This window comes from Lissotriton helveticus, chromosome 6, assembly GCF_964261635.1.
Source record: "Lissotriton helveticus chromosome 6, aLisHel1.1, whole genome shotgun sequence".
Lineage (NCBI taxonomy): Eukaryota > Metazoa > Chordata > Amphibia > Caudata > Salamandridae > Lissotriton > Lissotriton helveticus.
Genome location: NC_136067.1, coordinates 1,277,388,584 through 1,277,404,552, shown reverse-complemented (window position 1 = coordinate 1,277,404,552; position 15,969 = coordinate 1,277,388,584). Strand labels below are relative to the sequence as shown.

The 15,969-nt window shown below is 44.2% G+C and overlaps 1 protein-coding gene across 1 annotated transcript in view; it reads right to left on the bottom strand.

The window, feature by feature from the left end:
• Positions 1–886: 886 nt before the first annotated feature.
• Positions 887–15,969, bottom strand: part of HNRNPLL (heterogeneous nuclear ribonucleoprotein L like) — a 90,019-nt gene continuing 74,936 nt past the window's right edge. Inside the window, exon 13 of the mRNA XM_078649020.1 lies at positions 887–1,333. Within this exon, the coding sequence (XP_078505146.1) occupies positions 1,278–1,333 (56 nt within the window). The 3' untranslated portion in view covers positions 887–1,277. The remainder of the gene's footprint in view (positions 1,334–15,969) is intronic.

Here is a 15,969-nt window from a genome sequence, read left to right as displayed (position 1 = left end):
CAATACAGGCAATCTTCATGTTTGTCCTCTATATGTAACCTCATTTTACTACAAGAGGCACAGGGTCTAAAAAGCCCTTTTTTAGGAGTAGTAGCCATATTCACTACCAAAACTTGAAGAATAAAAGGATAAAATCCAAAGATATAGGAAAAAACCTGAGCAGAGCTCAGTGGAGACTCCCTTCAGCACGACATGCGGTAGAAAATCTGAGGGACAAGGGCTCCTTCCAGGAAGGTCAGGAGGGTGATAGGAGCTGATTGGCTACTGGCCAAAGTTTGGTCCTTTTTACATAAGGACCTAGATAGGCTACTAATGTGAGGCCTCTGGCCTAGTACTAAGTATATGTCCATGTGACATTACTATATTTATTTACCGGGGACTCCCACCCCGACGACGGGGAATGATTCAGGCATGTGAATCTATGAAAGATACACATAATACTGGATAATAGAGATTAAGTCTCTGCCGGATAATTAGATTGACAAGCCTCCTTTGGCCTACTCATCCTTCCAGACCGGGAAGGAGCCAATATGGCTACTTAAGGATATCTGAGCTGCCATAGTATCTGTTGAATAATTTAATTTGTCAGCTTATGCCTAGCTCCTCAATCAGCATATGCCCTGACTACGTACACAAGACTAATCGCATCCCCTCAGTGTGTAGTGCTCTCTTCCTAGCTGCAGGTCAGAGGTCTCAAACCAGTTGCACAGATCAGTCTCATTTCATTTAATCAGCATTTAGGGAAAGATTATTACACCCATAAGGGTCATTCCCTTTATCTTATTCCTCATTTATATTACAACCCTCCACCACCCTCCTTGCTAACGAATAGTCATACCTATTGTGACTAAGATAGCTGGACAAATAAGGAAAATTCCAAAAGACCAAGTGTTCAACATGTTTATTTGCAGCATTATTTAAATACTGAAAATATCTAACAAACATTTCACAATGATCCGCTTACACCATTTTGCTTACCAGGTAAGATTTCTCAGGTTCTTAAAATAAGACAAACACATATTTAAAGCAAACATCAGCATGGTAAAAAGGGCAAGCTTCTGCATGTTATTCTACAATGGAATTCACAAAAGCACGTGGCAGCAATCCAACAAACTTGGGCTTGGAGAGGCAAATAAAAATCGGTTTGCTTTTCTCAACACTTGTTTAGTTAAAAAAAAAAAATTGAGAGAGAAGGCAACATTTGTTTCAATACTGTAAACCCCTGCAAAATCATGGGGAATTGTGAAACAGGACAATTGATTGCTTTGCTGCGGTCTTTATAGATGAGACGATGTAGAAAAGCACAGCTTCAAGGTGTAAGGGTTTGATCCATCTGTTGGAAACAAATCAAATGTTTGTAAAACATCACGTGTATTTAAGAGTATATTTTTAAAAACATTTCACTAAAACAAATGTTGCGATTTTTGTGTTAGACAAAGACCATGTAGAATTTACTTAAGGAGCTCCTAAAACAAAGCTGAACAGAAGTTAAGACAACTTGTAACATGGCAGTAAAAGGAACAAAAGATGTTTGGGGGGGTGATTACTAATTCTTTAGCTAATCAGGAGGATCACTCAATTGGGCAGTGAAAACACATACGTATGTTCTTTAGTCTGTTTCACTACATTTCACATACTTTTTATCCACATACACAGAAAATCATAAGCTTCACGGCACATAGCTGTGCATGTGACTTGTCACCTGCGAGTCGATCTGTGAAATCTAAAAAACATCTATATCCAAATTATAATGGGCCAGATACAAATCTGTTAAAAGGGCAAAAAACACATGGGCAGGGATAAAAAGAGGGCAGGTAACCAGTTTTAACCGCTGATGCACATCCCAAAGGGGGCTATTGACCTTACGTAACAGGAAGAGCAACAAAATTAGATTCTTGATATAATTGGCATTCTTTCCTGATCCAAAGTTGGTTAAGCACATTATGTGCCCTTTAAGTAAATGTAGACAAATGTTGACTATTAATATATGGAAGGTTGTAAAACTGGGAACCTTTATGGAATAGAAGACATAGTATGGAAAAAACTGAATGTGTGCAGTCTTGGAAGCTGCCAGTAAAACTCCTGGATAAAAAGATATTATCACATTGGTTTGCACACCCATTGGAACACTTTCTCTTTAAGGGGGAGGGAATAGTCTCTTTTATTTAATGAATTAAAAACTAAAGAAGCGTTTGTAGCAGGACCTTGGTAGACAAAAAAACTGCATGCCTGTAAAGCCTAAGACGACTGAGGAGTGTAGATTCTTCATAATAAGCTTACCAGGATGTAGATGGAGCTATTTACTTTTTCTAAAGTGGAGCACATGGGGATGTAGAATAGCCTATTGCAGCAGTAAGGAATATGCTACTTACCAGTATGCATCTGTTCTTGGCATAGAGGGCTGCAGAGTGGTACATTTATGAATAGATCGCCATCTGGTGTTGGGCTCGGATGATTGCACTTTGTTTTTCTCTTGGAGAAGTCTTTGTCGTCATAGATGACTCCTCCTCTTGGTGTTAGTGCACATGGGCATCGGCTCCATCCTTAGATTGTTTTGCCATAGTAGGGTTAGATGGAGTAGTGTAGTATAGTACATAAAGATATGCCCATGTAAGTGTATCTAAATAAGATAATGTTGGGACAGACACAGGTTTCCGGGGAGGCTGGGAGGGCATGTACCACTCTGCAGCCCTCTATGCCAAGAACAGATGCATACTGGTAAGTAGCATATTCCGTTCGAGGCATATGGGCAGTGTCTGTCGCAACTGTTTGAAATAAAGTCTTTAATACAGCTTGGCCCACTCTGGCTTGTTGTGCAGCCTGTACATCAACACAGTAGTGTTTTGTGAATGTATGTGGTGTAGACCAAGTTGCTGCTCTACATATGTCATCTAGGGGAATGTTCCCTAAGAATGCCATAGATGCTCCTAGTTTTCGTGTAGAATGAGCTCTAGGAGGAACAGTTAATGTTCTCTTTGCTTTGATGTAACATTTGTATACATCTTACAATCCATCTAGCGATGCCTGCTTTAGATAGGATTGCCCTTATGTGTTGTGGAAAATGCTACAAATAGTTGTTTAGTTTTCCTGAAGTCTTGTGTTCTTTCTATGTAGTACAAAATGGCTCTTTTGACATCTAGTGTATGTAGAGCCCTTTCTGCCACCGTTTGTGGCTTTGGAAAGAAGACTGGTAATTCCACTGGCTGATTGATGTGGAATGCTGAGATTACCTTAGGCAAGAACTTTGGGTTTGTTCTAAGAACCACTTTATTCTGGTGTAATTGTAGGAATGGTTCTTGTATTGTCAATGCCTGTAATTCACTTACTCTCCTGAGTGAGGTAATGGCTATAAGGAAAGCCACCTTCCATGTAAGGAATTGTATTTCGCACCTATGCATAGGTTCGAAGGGTGGCCCCATTAGTCTGGTGAGTACTACGTTGAGGTTCCAGACTGGTGAAGGTGGTAATCTTGGTGGAATGACTCTTTTAAGGCCTTCCATGAATGCCTTTATAGCTGGTACTCTGAACAGTGATGTGTTGCCTGTTTTGTAGGTACGCTGCTATAGCTGCTAGATGTACTCTGATAGATGTGTACGCTAGATTACATTGCTGTAAGTGTAATAAGTAGCAAATAATCTCCTTTGTTGATACGTCCAGAGGGTTGATATTGTTATTAGTATAGTGTATAGCAAACCTCTTCCACTTAGCTGCATAGCATGCTCTAGTGGTGGGACGTCTCGCTTGTTTAATTATCTCCATGCAATTTGGAGGTAGATCTAAGTACCCAAATTCTAGGATTTCAGGAGCCAGATCGCTAAGTTCAATTGAGTTGGATCTGGGTGCATTATTTCTCCATGGTTCTGTGTAAGGTGCATGGGTAGAATTCGTAATTTTTGGTGTGGCACTTGTGAGAGTTGCAGTAGCGTGGTGTACCACGGCTGTCTTGCCCACGTGGGTGCCACTAGTATCATGGTCATTGAGTGTTGTTGCAGCTTCCTGACCACTAATGGAATTAGTGGGAGAGGGGGAAAAGCGTATGCAAATTTGTTTGACCAATTTATCCATAACGCATTGCCCTGCGACAGGTGATGTGGGTACCTGGACGCGAAGTTTTGGCATTTTGCGTTCTGATGAGTGGCAAAGAGGTCTATCTCTGGTTGTCCCCATCTTTGGAAGAATGGCTGCAGTATTTGTTGGTGCAGTTCCCATTCGTGTATTTGTTCCGACTGTCTGCTTAAGATGTCTGCTATCTGGTTTTGGACTCCTGGTAGGTGTTCGGCTAACAGATAGATGTTTTGAGGAATGGCCCATCTCCAAATTTCCTGTGCTAGTCTGGATAGTTGGAGAGAGTGCGTCCCCCCCTGTTTTTGAATATAATACATTGCTGTCATGTGGTCTGTTCTGATCAGGACTGCTTTGTTGGTAACATGTATCTGGAAGGCTTTCAATGCTAGAAACACTGCTAGTAGTTCTAGATGGTTGATGTGCAGTGTTCTTTCCTGCACACTCCACCTTCCTTGTACTGTGTATTTGTCCATATGTGCTCCCCATCCGGTGAGCGATGCGTCTGCTGTTGTCACCTGTGGAATTGGTTCTAGGAACGACCGCCCCTTGGCAATGTTTGTTATGTTCCACCACTTCAGAGAGCGGTGTGTGCGGTCGTCTACCAACACCAGATCTGTAATCTGCCCTTGAGCCTGATTCCACTGTGTCGCTAAGCATTCTTGTAGCGGACGCATTTGTAGTTTGGCATATGGTATTAGCAGTATGCAGGATGACATCATGCCTAATAGCTGCATGAACACTCTTGCTGTTAGTGAGTGTTGCGGCTGAAATCTTTGAATGATTGTAAGCATTGTTTGGATCCTGACTGCGTTGGGGTACACTTTGGCTTTTTCTGTGTCTATAGTAGCCCCCAGGTACTGTTGAACCTTGTTTGGTTGTAGGTGTGACTTTGTGTAGTTCACCGTGAACCCTAGCTGGTGTAGTAGCTGAATTGTCTTGTGTGTTTTGAAGACATTCCTCTTGTGACCTGGCCTTTATTAGCCAGTCGTCCAAGTATGGGAAGACATGAATTTGTTGTCTTCTTAGGTGAGCTGCTACCACTGCCAGGCATTTTGTGAACACTCTTGGTGCCGTTGTGACACCAAATGGAAGGACCTTGAACTGATAATGTTGTCCTTCTACCACAAACCTGAGGTATTTCCTGTGGGCTTTGTGAATAGGGATATGAAAGTAAGCGTCTTTTAGATCCAGTGTAGAAAGAAAGTCCCCTTTCTTCAGTAAAGGAAGTACTTGTTGGAGCGTGACCATGTGGAAATGTTCCGAATTTATGTATGCGTTGAGAGGTCTTAGGTCCAGTATTGGCCTTAGAGACCCGTCCTTTTTGGGAATTAGGAAGTATAGGGAGTATACTCCTGTTCCTTGTTGGTGCTGTGGAACCTTCTCTATGGCATGCTTTTCTAGCAGTGATAGTACTTCTTGTTTTAACAGTGTCAGGTGATCTTGCTTCATTGGACGCTGTTTGGGGGGGATGTTTGGTGGGGTAGCTGTGAGTTCTAGGCAATAACCATGTTGGATAATTTGTCTTACCCACCTGTCTGATGTGATGTTTTCCCAGACAGGTAGGAACTGTGATAGGCGTCCCCCGACCGGTGTTATATGGTCTGGGGGAAGCTTTATGAAGTCACTGTTTTGGGGTTGGAGAGTTGCGGTTGTTGTTGTTTCCGCGACCTCTACCCTTGTTGTTGTTACCCCTGTAGCTACCTCTCGAATTACCTCTGGGTGATGTAGGTGTAAAAGAGGTTTGATGCTGGTTTGTACCTGTATTTTTGGATCCCCCTCTATAGGTGGATCTACGAAAGGAACCTCTTTGTGTCGGCTGTTGCAATGCTCCCATTGATTTAGCCGTTTCGGTATCCTTCATCTTTTCTAGGGCCTCATCTGTCCCTGTGCCGAAAAGTGTTTTCCCATCAAAAGGTTGGTTCAGTAACGATGTTTGTACCTCTTGTTTGAACCCTGATACTCTGAGCCATGCATGTCTCCTTAACATGATGCTTGTGTTTGTAGACCTTGCCGCAGTTTCTGTCGCGTCTAGGGCGCACTTTATTGAAGTGTTAGTAATTAACTTCCCTTCCTGTATGAGTTGATCTGCCCTCTTTTGATGTTCTTTAGGGAGATGTGTGATGAGTTTTTCTAATTCATCATAATGCGCTCTGTCATACCTTGCAAGTAGCGCTTGCGTATTAGCTATGCGCCAACTGTTTGCCGCTTGAGATGCTACTCTCTTGCCAGAGGCATCTATTAGTTTGGACTCTTTGTCAGGAGGTGGAGCTTCTCCTGTAGATAAAGAGTTTGCTCTCTTGCGAGCGTTTGTGACCACTAGTGAGTCTAGAGGAATTTGCCCTTTAATGTATATTGGGTCTTTTGGAGCTGCCCTATATTTTTTATCGATTCTTGGGTTCAATACCCTAGCCCTCACTGGGTCCTTGAAGATCTCTGATGTATGACTGAGAAGGCCCTTAAGCATTGGTAGTGTTCCTGATGTTCTTTGTGCAGTAGGTAGTGTTTCTAATAAGAAGTCCTGTATTTGAGGTTCTGTATGTAGGTCTACCTTATGATATGTTGCTGCTCTAGTAATGAGTTGTGCAAACCCAGTATTGTCATCAGGAGGTGAGGGTTTTGAGGGATATGATTCAGGGTCGGTATCATTATCTGACCCTACATTATACTCTTCCCATGGGTCTGCCTCCTCTGGGATTGTGTCCTCGTCATCCCCAGGATGTTCCCCTTCCCCTGTGTCACTCTCTACATCTGTTGTAGGTGTAGATGGTCGTGTGGGAGGAATATTTGGCCTATTGTGAGGAAGAGGAGAAGATGGTGTGTGAGGTTTGGGAGAAGAGGGAGGAGTTGTATTCGTCCCCATTGTTCTCTTCTTCGGATGAGTCTTGTCGTCCGAATGTTCATTCTTCCTCTTTTTAGGTAGTTCTGTGACTACCTTGCCAGTCTTTGGGTCAATAAACAAAGTCTTTTGTTTAGGATCAGTCCCGTGTTCCTGTGTCGGTACCGTAGTTTTCGGTTCCGAAAGGTGTTTTTTCTTTTGAATGTCCATTTGTATTTTCGGTGCCGAGATTTTGTTCGGATCCGATTTCTTCGGTATCGAAGATGTCCCCGGTGTCGAGGGTGTTTTCGGCGCCGAAGCGTGCTTCGGTGTCGACATGGACTGCTTCGACTTCGAGCTTTCCTTGACTTGGTGCTTCGGTGTCGATGTGGTCCGTTTATCGGAACCGGAACCACTATGATGGGAGACCGAGTGTTTCGGTTTCTGTTTCGTTGCCGGGCTCGAAGGCGGGGCGTTGGAAACTTTTTTCGGTTGTCTGACCGGGCTCGAGGGCGTGGTGGACACCGTGCGGGGTCTGTTCTTTGGTAAAGGGACGTCGTCACTCACGGTTTGTTGGACGTCGATTTCCTCGACGTCGGACTCGTCCGCTTCTGACCCCGCCTCGTCGGCCTCTTCTTCCTCCTCTTCTGGGTGCTGGTCCTCGAACAGCTCCAGGATTGCTCGTGACTGCATTCTCGATACCTCGTGTCTTCGGGCTCGACGGTTTCTAATCGTCGACTTTGAAGAGAACGCTGCACAGGCCTCACAGTCCCTGGATTCGTGTTCAGGGGACAAGCAGAGGTTGCACACCTCGTGTAGGTCCTTGTGTGGGAACTTAGCACCACACGTTGGACATTTTTTGAATGGAGTCCTTTCCATGGACGTCGAGTTTCTCGTAGTCGTCGTCCTTCGAACCGCGTCGGTATGGAGTAAGTCGCGTTCGATAAAGATACCGTCGATTTGGAAAGGATTACGCGCCGGTTATAACCTTCTTTGTTGAAGTCGGTCCGGAGCGCTTCGATCCTCATCCGAACCCGATGGCGGAAAAAAAACAATCTAAGGATGGAGCCGATGCCCATGCGCACTAACACCAAGAGGAGGAGTCATCTATGACGACAAAGACTTCTCCAAGAGAAAAACAAAGTGCAATCATCCGAGCCCAACACCAGATGGCGATCTATTCATAAATGTACCATCTGCAGCCCATATGCCTCGAACATATTGCTTAGTAGAGAAAATCGCTGCTGACCGACATCTAACCTTAGTTTGGGTGTTAAGCATACGGAGGAAGCATCAAGTCTGGATTACTTCAGTGTTGAAATGAACCAGCAGGTTACTGTGCAATAGGGTGGAAATGGAAATATACTATAAAGAATACAGACTAAAGACAGTAAGAAAAGTTATTAGGAGCACAGAAAATGTTACTCGATTGTACTAGTTCTGCATTGTAGGAATCGTCATGGAAGCCCTAAATGTTAGCAGAATTCCCTGCTGCAAGTGGAACAGATTTTTATGTATTTTTCCAAGGAACTTCTGCATCTTTCAGATTTTTCTGACACTGTTCAGCAAGTTCAAATGTCTGTACTGTCCAATTATAGGGGCTGTGAGCCAAATTTACGATGTTAAATTTAGAGGTTGGCTCTTCCCCCAAAGTCTGGTTAGAAGACTCTGCTTGTAAGGCATCTTCTTGTGTTAACTGATAAAGCATGTCTGGGGAAGGCATGGCTTGGCAGTTCGGGCTGGACTGTTCCCATGAGGCACAGGGTCAGACTGATTTGTATATGGCCATGTCTGAATTGGGGTGGCAGAGTGAGCTAAAGAATGGTGATGGATTAAACCCAGATCAGTTGACTGGGGGTGAGTGCTTGTATTGTCAACGCTCCGTTCATCATTTCCTTTGGTTTTGCTTTGTTCGCCATAAGTTGGCAGGGTATGCTCAGACGTGAGTCCCTTGCTCACGTTGCCACTGGATTCAAGCAAGCCCAGCTGACGGCTGCAATGCCAGAAACCGGTCCTGGGAAGCTTGTTTCCGGTCCAGGGAGGGCATGGCTTGGCAGTTTGGGCTGGACTGTTACCATGTGGCACAGGGTCAGACTGATTTGCATATGGCCATGTCTGAACCGGGGTGGCAGAGTGGGCTAAAGAATGGTGATGGATTAAACCCAGATCAGTTGACGGGGGGGAGGGGGGGGGTGTGTGTCTAGAAAGAGTGCTTGTATTGTCAACGCTCCGTCCAATCATTTCCTTTGGTTTTGCCTGGATATATCTGTAGCCAGTCTGATGTTCTAATAAACCTCTTTGCCGGAGTCATTTCGAGTTTCTGCCCATTGAATTTAACTTCAGAACACTGGACATAGTTGTCAGTTTCCTTACTTTGTCATTGTGCCTGCGGTGGAGAAGTCTGCTGGCTGATTTAGAGTGGCACAAATGTGCAGGCGAGACCCCTAGCAAGTGCCCACAGCTAGATCTTTTGCACATTCAGCTAGATTAGCCTCAACCGCTTACCTCCCCATCTCTTGCTTCCACTGTGTCCATAATGGCCCCCAGATAGAATAGACGCTGCACTGGTTTGAGACACTGCGAAGTAAAATGGATGCCCTTTTGAAGTATTGCTTCCCTTTTGATTTGCCATGTTCTTTGATAAGCCAGTCTACCAGGTAAATTCCTTACCTTCATAGGAGAGTTGCTACTACGGTCACTGGACAGAACATTCAGGTAGCGATTTGAGGGTGAATGACAGAACTCTGTATTGGAAATGTGAGTTCCTAATTAGAAATCAGGTTTTTCCTGTGAGGCTTTGTTCTGGAAACATGGAAATGCGTATTACAGCTTTATTGCATACATCCATTCTTTCGGTTTCAACTGTTGACAGATCTGGTGCAGAGTCAACATCTGAAACTTAGGTCTATATTTCAGATTCAGATCTTGCTTTTGAATCATTAACAAACTTGGTCCACTTTGCAGTGGTTCTATGGCCTTTATTACACTTTTCTTAAGCACAGACGCTCTATACAAGATATTAATACAGTGCTTGCTGGTGTTTTTGTAGGAACTGGCAGTGGTTTTGACTTGAAACACTGCTTATATAGGACTGAACATTCAGCACTGAATTGTCAGTCTCTGCTTCCACTGTTCCAGATATCGTGATACTCTCCCTCCTACCCCAATTGGAGTTGCAAATGGCCAGAGGTAGGGAAAGTGATGGGGAGGGTTAGGCTGTCAGTCTATTGCCCGACGAGTGTTATCCTGCGGAATTGGAATGGATACCTCTAGTCTGGCTTCTGATGTTGCAGCTTGTACTGCCAGCCTAGGGTTTGAACCATCCGTGAGTACTATTTCCCCTTGTGTTTTATACGGTTGCCTAAAACGTTTGTCTCCTTTATGCCCACAGCCATCAGTGTGTGTCTGCCTAATTTTTCATTTGGAGTATCTTTCCCTCAGCATGCTGGCCAAACAAGGTGGATCAGCTAACCATCTGGCTTAGGAGTGGCCAAGACAGTAGCACGTTGCAGGTAGTTCAGAGGATTCAACTACTCTGTTAATCTTCCATCAAAGGCAAGGAGTCTTCTTTTAACATCTCGGTTGGTGAATGAGTTCGCATCACAGCTGACCTAGGACATCGAGGGAGTGTATGTCAAAGCGGTCCTTCTGTTTTCTATGGTGCCAATATACGGACGTCTATACCAAGCCATCCTTTGACGGAGATTATTGGGCCAAAGCCTCAGACAGTGACATCACCATAATTACCGGAGACGTTGGCTTGGAATAATGTGAACATAGTTGGCAATGTCTTGCTTTCCTATTTGACCTCTTTTCTTCTGCTGTCAGGCTACAGAACTTTTAAGCTTTTTTTTCTTATTGGCCCTCAATCCTCATGTCCCCCAACTTAGACTCACAGCCTTATACATTCTTTGTCTTTTAATATCCTTTGGGACACTGGCAGAATTCCTTTATGTGTAGCTTGAAAGTGCCTTGTGGGGTGTCTTCCACCCAAAGGAGGAGCTTTCAACAAAAAAGGAATGGCAGAAAGGTGAAAAAGATGTTGAGCACTGGAAAAACGCCAAATTTGGAGCAAAAATTAAATTTAAAAAAAGTGCGCAAGCATCTCGTGTTCTGACATACTTCTCACAAGCTAAAAAATGAACTGACTGGGAGGCAACTGCCTGTACAGTGTGTGTAGGGGAAAGTCCGTGAGCGTTAGCCCTAAGCAGACAGGTGTCTGCTTTCACAATTGCATTTTCTCCCGCACTGTAGAAGGTTAAGCTTTTTGCACATCAGAACAAGCAGTAATGCAGTCTGGAAATAGCTCTTCTAGAGTCTGGCTGTCTACATTCCTGAAACAAATCTTGCTAGGAGAGACTTCCTGAGGGTGCTGTATCATATGCCTAAATGAACTTTGTGTATTATCCATCACTGGCGTCCTTTAAGAAAGCCCCTCAAATTATTCACAGTGAGGATAGGAAAAAGCAGACATCTTAAGCCACAAGTGTAAAAAAAATGTATTAATTTAACTTATTTGGTACAGGCCTCCCACACAATGTTTTCTTTTAACTGCAATGCACCTAATGATGTTAGTAGATTTTGAGTGCCAGCCCTCCTAGAAAGCGTATATAAAACTACCAGGTAACTGAAGCAATGGATAGGAGAAATAAGTTTTATAGCACATCTCCATACTCAATACTACTCCAAGGTAAAGGGCATGTTCAGAGTTCTGGCCTGCACCTTCGAAGCCTGTCCGTGTTTTTCAGCCATGCTTGCAGACATGCCAGCTGTCCATAACACAGGAGACATGTTAACAACTCAGTGCCACTATTTTGCCTTTCAATATTAATGGTGTGAGACAACTTTGTCATTTATATCAAGTCCTACGTATGGTGCAACACCAACATATTTGTGAAAAAAGGGACAGAATATCAACGTTCAGTTGAGACCTGTACTGCAGTCAGGATTATACAGTCAAAAAAAGTTAAACTGTGGATGCCCATGGCAGTAAAATAAACATCAGGGGGCATAGATGCAGCACATCTGCCAGTGTGAGAAGAACACCTTTGTTCCCCTCCCAACCACTCCAAGGGCATACGCATAAAAAGTACGAAAGCGAGCAGCTAGAGTAATTCGAAGAGGTCACAGGCTTGGGAGGGAGTGTGTTCAGAGTGGAAGGAACAGTATACATCCATCACGACGGTTTAGGAACGGACTTTTGGCATTAAGGAACAGGACAGCTCTGGTGCGGGGGGGGGGAACTTAAAGGTGGTCCTCCATAAACACTTGATCAAAAGTATAGAACAAAGTTTCCTTCTTTTTACTCTCCCTAACCAAAGGAAGAATCTCATTCTGCCAGGTGTGCAAGCACTCGCACTTTTGATAGATTTTTCACTTCTGCTTAATAGTAAAGAGCTTTTGCTTTTCAAGCCACTGCAGAAAAAAGTCTTACAAAACGTCAGTAAGCAGTCTTGTGATGATCAGCTTAACAGATGCTCCGCTGTCCACACAATAAAAGACTCCATATTCTCAGGGGAACTGGAATTGTGAGATTGTTCAGGTGCAGCACTTTTGGCATAATTATAGATGTGCCACATTATCCTCTGCAGATTTTATCCCACCCAAAATAGTTTCTACCTCAAACGGTTAAAAAGTTAATAAAAACGTGACATGACGCTGCATAGCGAAAGGCACTTTGCAATGGTTAGCTGGTCATCTCTGTTGCTTATTGCTATATTTGGGTGTTAAGCTGGTACTTAAAAGGTGCACCTAATATCCAGATTTAGGGGTGGGCGGTGAAATTTGCGCCACCAGCACAGTTTTGCCAACCCCGCGCTCTGCTGGAAGTGCATATTTTGGCCAAAAACTCAAGATTCGAAAGTCCATTGTATTTTTTTAAGAGATTTTGAGCTTCTGCTCCAAAGACAGCAGCACACAGCATTGTTTCCCCTCTGTACATGATGTATCAGGCTTGTACCTAAGACTGCTTCCGCTGACCTTAAATCGATCTGTCGCCTCCTTTTGTGTTCACGGTTGATGACACGTTAATCGAGCGGCAGTGTGAGCGGCATGCCCTCATTGGTGCACGAGGCGGCTATGCTTAATCAGAGCGTGAACTTGTGGACATAGAACCTTGCTTTCTGAATGGCACCTTGGGAACGTGCACGCAATATGGCATGGTAAAGGTGAATACTATCCTTCTCTGAAGCTTTGATTCATATTGTCCTAAAAAAGGAAATACACTGGTTTTAAATAATGTAGTCTGTGCTATTGTTTGGTTAATCACAGGAAGACCTGGCTACCGAGTATTTTTAATAAATCAGAAAAATGAAAAAACGAATATGCTACTTACCAGTAGGCATCTGTTCTTGGCATGTAGGGCTGCTGACATTCATATCTATTGCATAGATTGCCGGCTAGTGTTGGGTCCGGATAATTGCACATTGTTGTCCTGGAAGAGTCGAAGTATCACAAGATAGGTGGCTCCTCCCCTGGACTACAGTGCGCATGGGCATCGACTCCATCCCCAGATTGTTTTTAGCCATTGTGGCAAAGATGGAGTGTAACACCGTGAGTGATGACCATGCCAAGAGTAAGTGTAAGTACTGCAGCCGCTACAGGCGCCGGGGAGGAGGGCAGGCGATATGAATGTCAGCAGCCCTACATGCCAAGAACAGATGCATACTGGTAAGTAGCATATTCGGTTCGAGGCATGTGGGCTGCTGAATTCATATCTATTGCTTAGAATATATAGCAGTCCCTCCATTAGCGGCGGCCGCCTGTGCCAGCTGCAGCAGTTTGAAAAAGTGTTTAGAACAGCCTGCCCTACAGCTGCCTGCTGTTTGGAGTGCACATCTACACAGTAGTGTTTTGTAAATGTGTGTGGTGTAGACCAGTGTTTCCCAAACTGTGGTCCGCGGACCCCCAGGGGTCCGTGACACATTCCCAGGGGGTCCGTAGGCAACAGTTTTAAAAGCACATAAACATTTCTTGTGTAATTAGCAGCTTTCCAGCAACAATAAAAGTGTCAGGAGAATGCCAGTGATTAATGTACCTGCTGGAAAGAGTTTTGTTCAGTGGCAGCTTTGATTTAACTAATGTAGCACAGAGGGTTAATGTGCCTACTGCAAAGAACGTGTAACATGCATCTTAAAAAGCAGCATTTTATGTGCCTAGGTTCGTGGTCACTGCTTTTGTCACAGAGATTCCTTTATTACTGTGCAATTCATAAGTGACAATCTTAATCTAGCAGAGGGACCTATAAACTGTCTTCAAAGAGCTGCTTGCAAACTGCATGGTACCAGTTAGTAACTTATATTTTGTCCCAGTTATTCATTATCCTGATGCTGCTAAAAAGATATATTTGGGTGGAAATACATTTTTAACGTTAAAGTCAATGCTAGCCACTGTGTTATGCTCTGGATCCTGAGTTTGTGCTTTTCCAGACCAAGCACTCTTTAAACATTTTATATACACACTGATTTAACTGTATGATTCAATGTCTCTATATGTGTGTGATGTAAAGTTCTCTGACATCCTACAATGGTATGAGAAATGCTACAATCAAATGAAATACATGTGACAGAGGGGGTATTACTTCAATATAAAATACTAAGGGCCAGATGTACGATCTGTTTTTATATGCGCGAACGCAAAAACCTATTGAGCCATGTACATAGCCTATTTCGCGAGTCGCAATTTGTTTGCGACTCTCTAAATAGGTTTTGCAACTTGCTATTTGAAAGGGGCATTCCCTTCCAAATAGCGAGTCTCAAAACCATGTACAAATGTTTTGCGGTCGCAAAACAGTCGCAATTACCACCTACTTCAAGTAGATGGTAATGCATTCGCAAATGGGAAGGGGTCCCCAGGGGACCCCTTCCCAAATGCATGCAAAATATTTTTTTTAAGGACAGGCAGTGGTCCCAGGGACATCTGCCTGCCCTTAGAAAATGAAACTAAAACATTTCATTTCCTTTTTTGTTTTTAAATGCATGGTAAAGAGGCTGCATTTTTTTTAAACTGCTTTATTTCAAAGCAGTCGGAGACATGGTGGCCTGCAGAGCCCAGCAGGCCATCATCGCTGGGAAGGCTGGCATTCCGAGTGAGCTCGCAAATTGCGAGAGGCTCATTAATATTAATGAACCTCGCAATTTGCGACCCAATTGGGAATCCCAAACAGTGTTAAACAAACTGTTGTACATTTCATTTAGCGACTCGCAATTTGCCACTCACAATGTGTCGCCAATTGCGAGGCGCTAAATGAAATGGTCGTACATCTGGCCCCAAAATCCTTAGTACTTTGAGTATTTGTTTTGTGTGCACATGTGTGTATTTTTTCCGAATTACTGTTTTAACCTACCGCCGCGGCGTTAGGGGGCAGTGGGGGCCGCGCAACGCTGCCATGCTCATGATGGAACCACTCCGTCACGAGCCGCGGTGGCGCTGTGCTTGTGACGGAATGGTTCCGTCACGGCCCCGCCCGCTCAATAGAACGTGCCGCGCAGGCGCGTCGGCCGGGCCGTGACGGAACCATTCCGTCCCCAGCACAGCCCCACCGTGGCTCGTGAGGGAATGGTTCCGTCACGAGCGTGCAAGGGGTTAATGTTTGAAATTTAACTCATACAAATTGCTTGGGGGTCCCCGGCTTCCAGTGGTGACTCAATGGGGGTCCTCAGGAGTCAAAAGTTTGGGAACCACTGGTGTAGACCATGTGGCTGCTCTACAAATGTCTTCTAAAGGAATATTTCCAAGGAAAGCCATGGAGGCCCCCAACTTGCGGGTGGAGTGCGCCCTTGGGGGGGGGGGGGGGGGGGGGGGTTGTTAAAGTGCGCTTCGCTTTTTGATAGCAAATTTGAATACACTTAACGATCCACCTGGCTATACCTGCTTTGGAAATGGGGTTGCCTTTGTGTTGTGCGGAAAAGGCAACAAAGAGTTGTTTCATCTTCCTAAAATCTTTGGTCCTATCAATGTAATACATTAAAGCTCTTTTGACGTCAAGAGTGTGGAGCATTCTCTCCGCCACCGTCTCCGGATTTTGGAAGAACACAGGCAGTTCAATAGTCTGATTGATATGGAACTGTGAAACCACCTTTGGAAGAAAT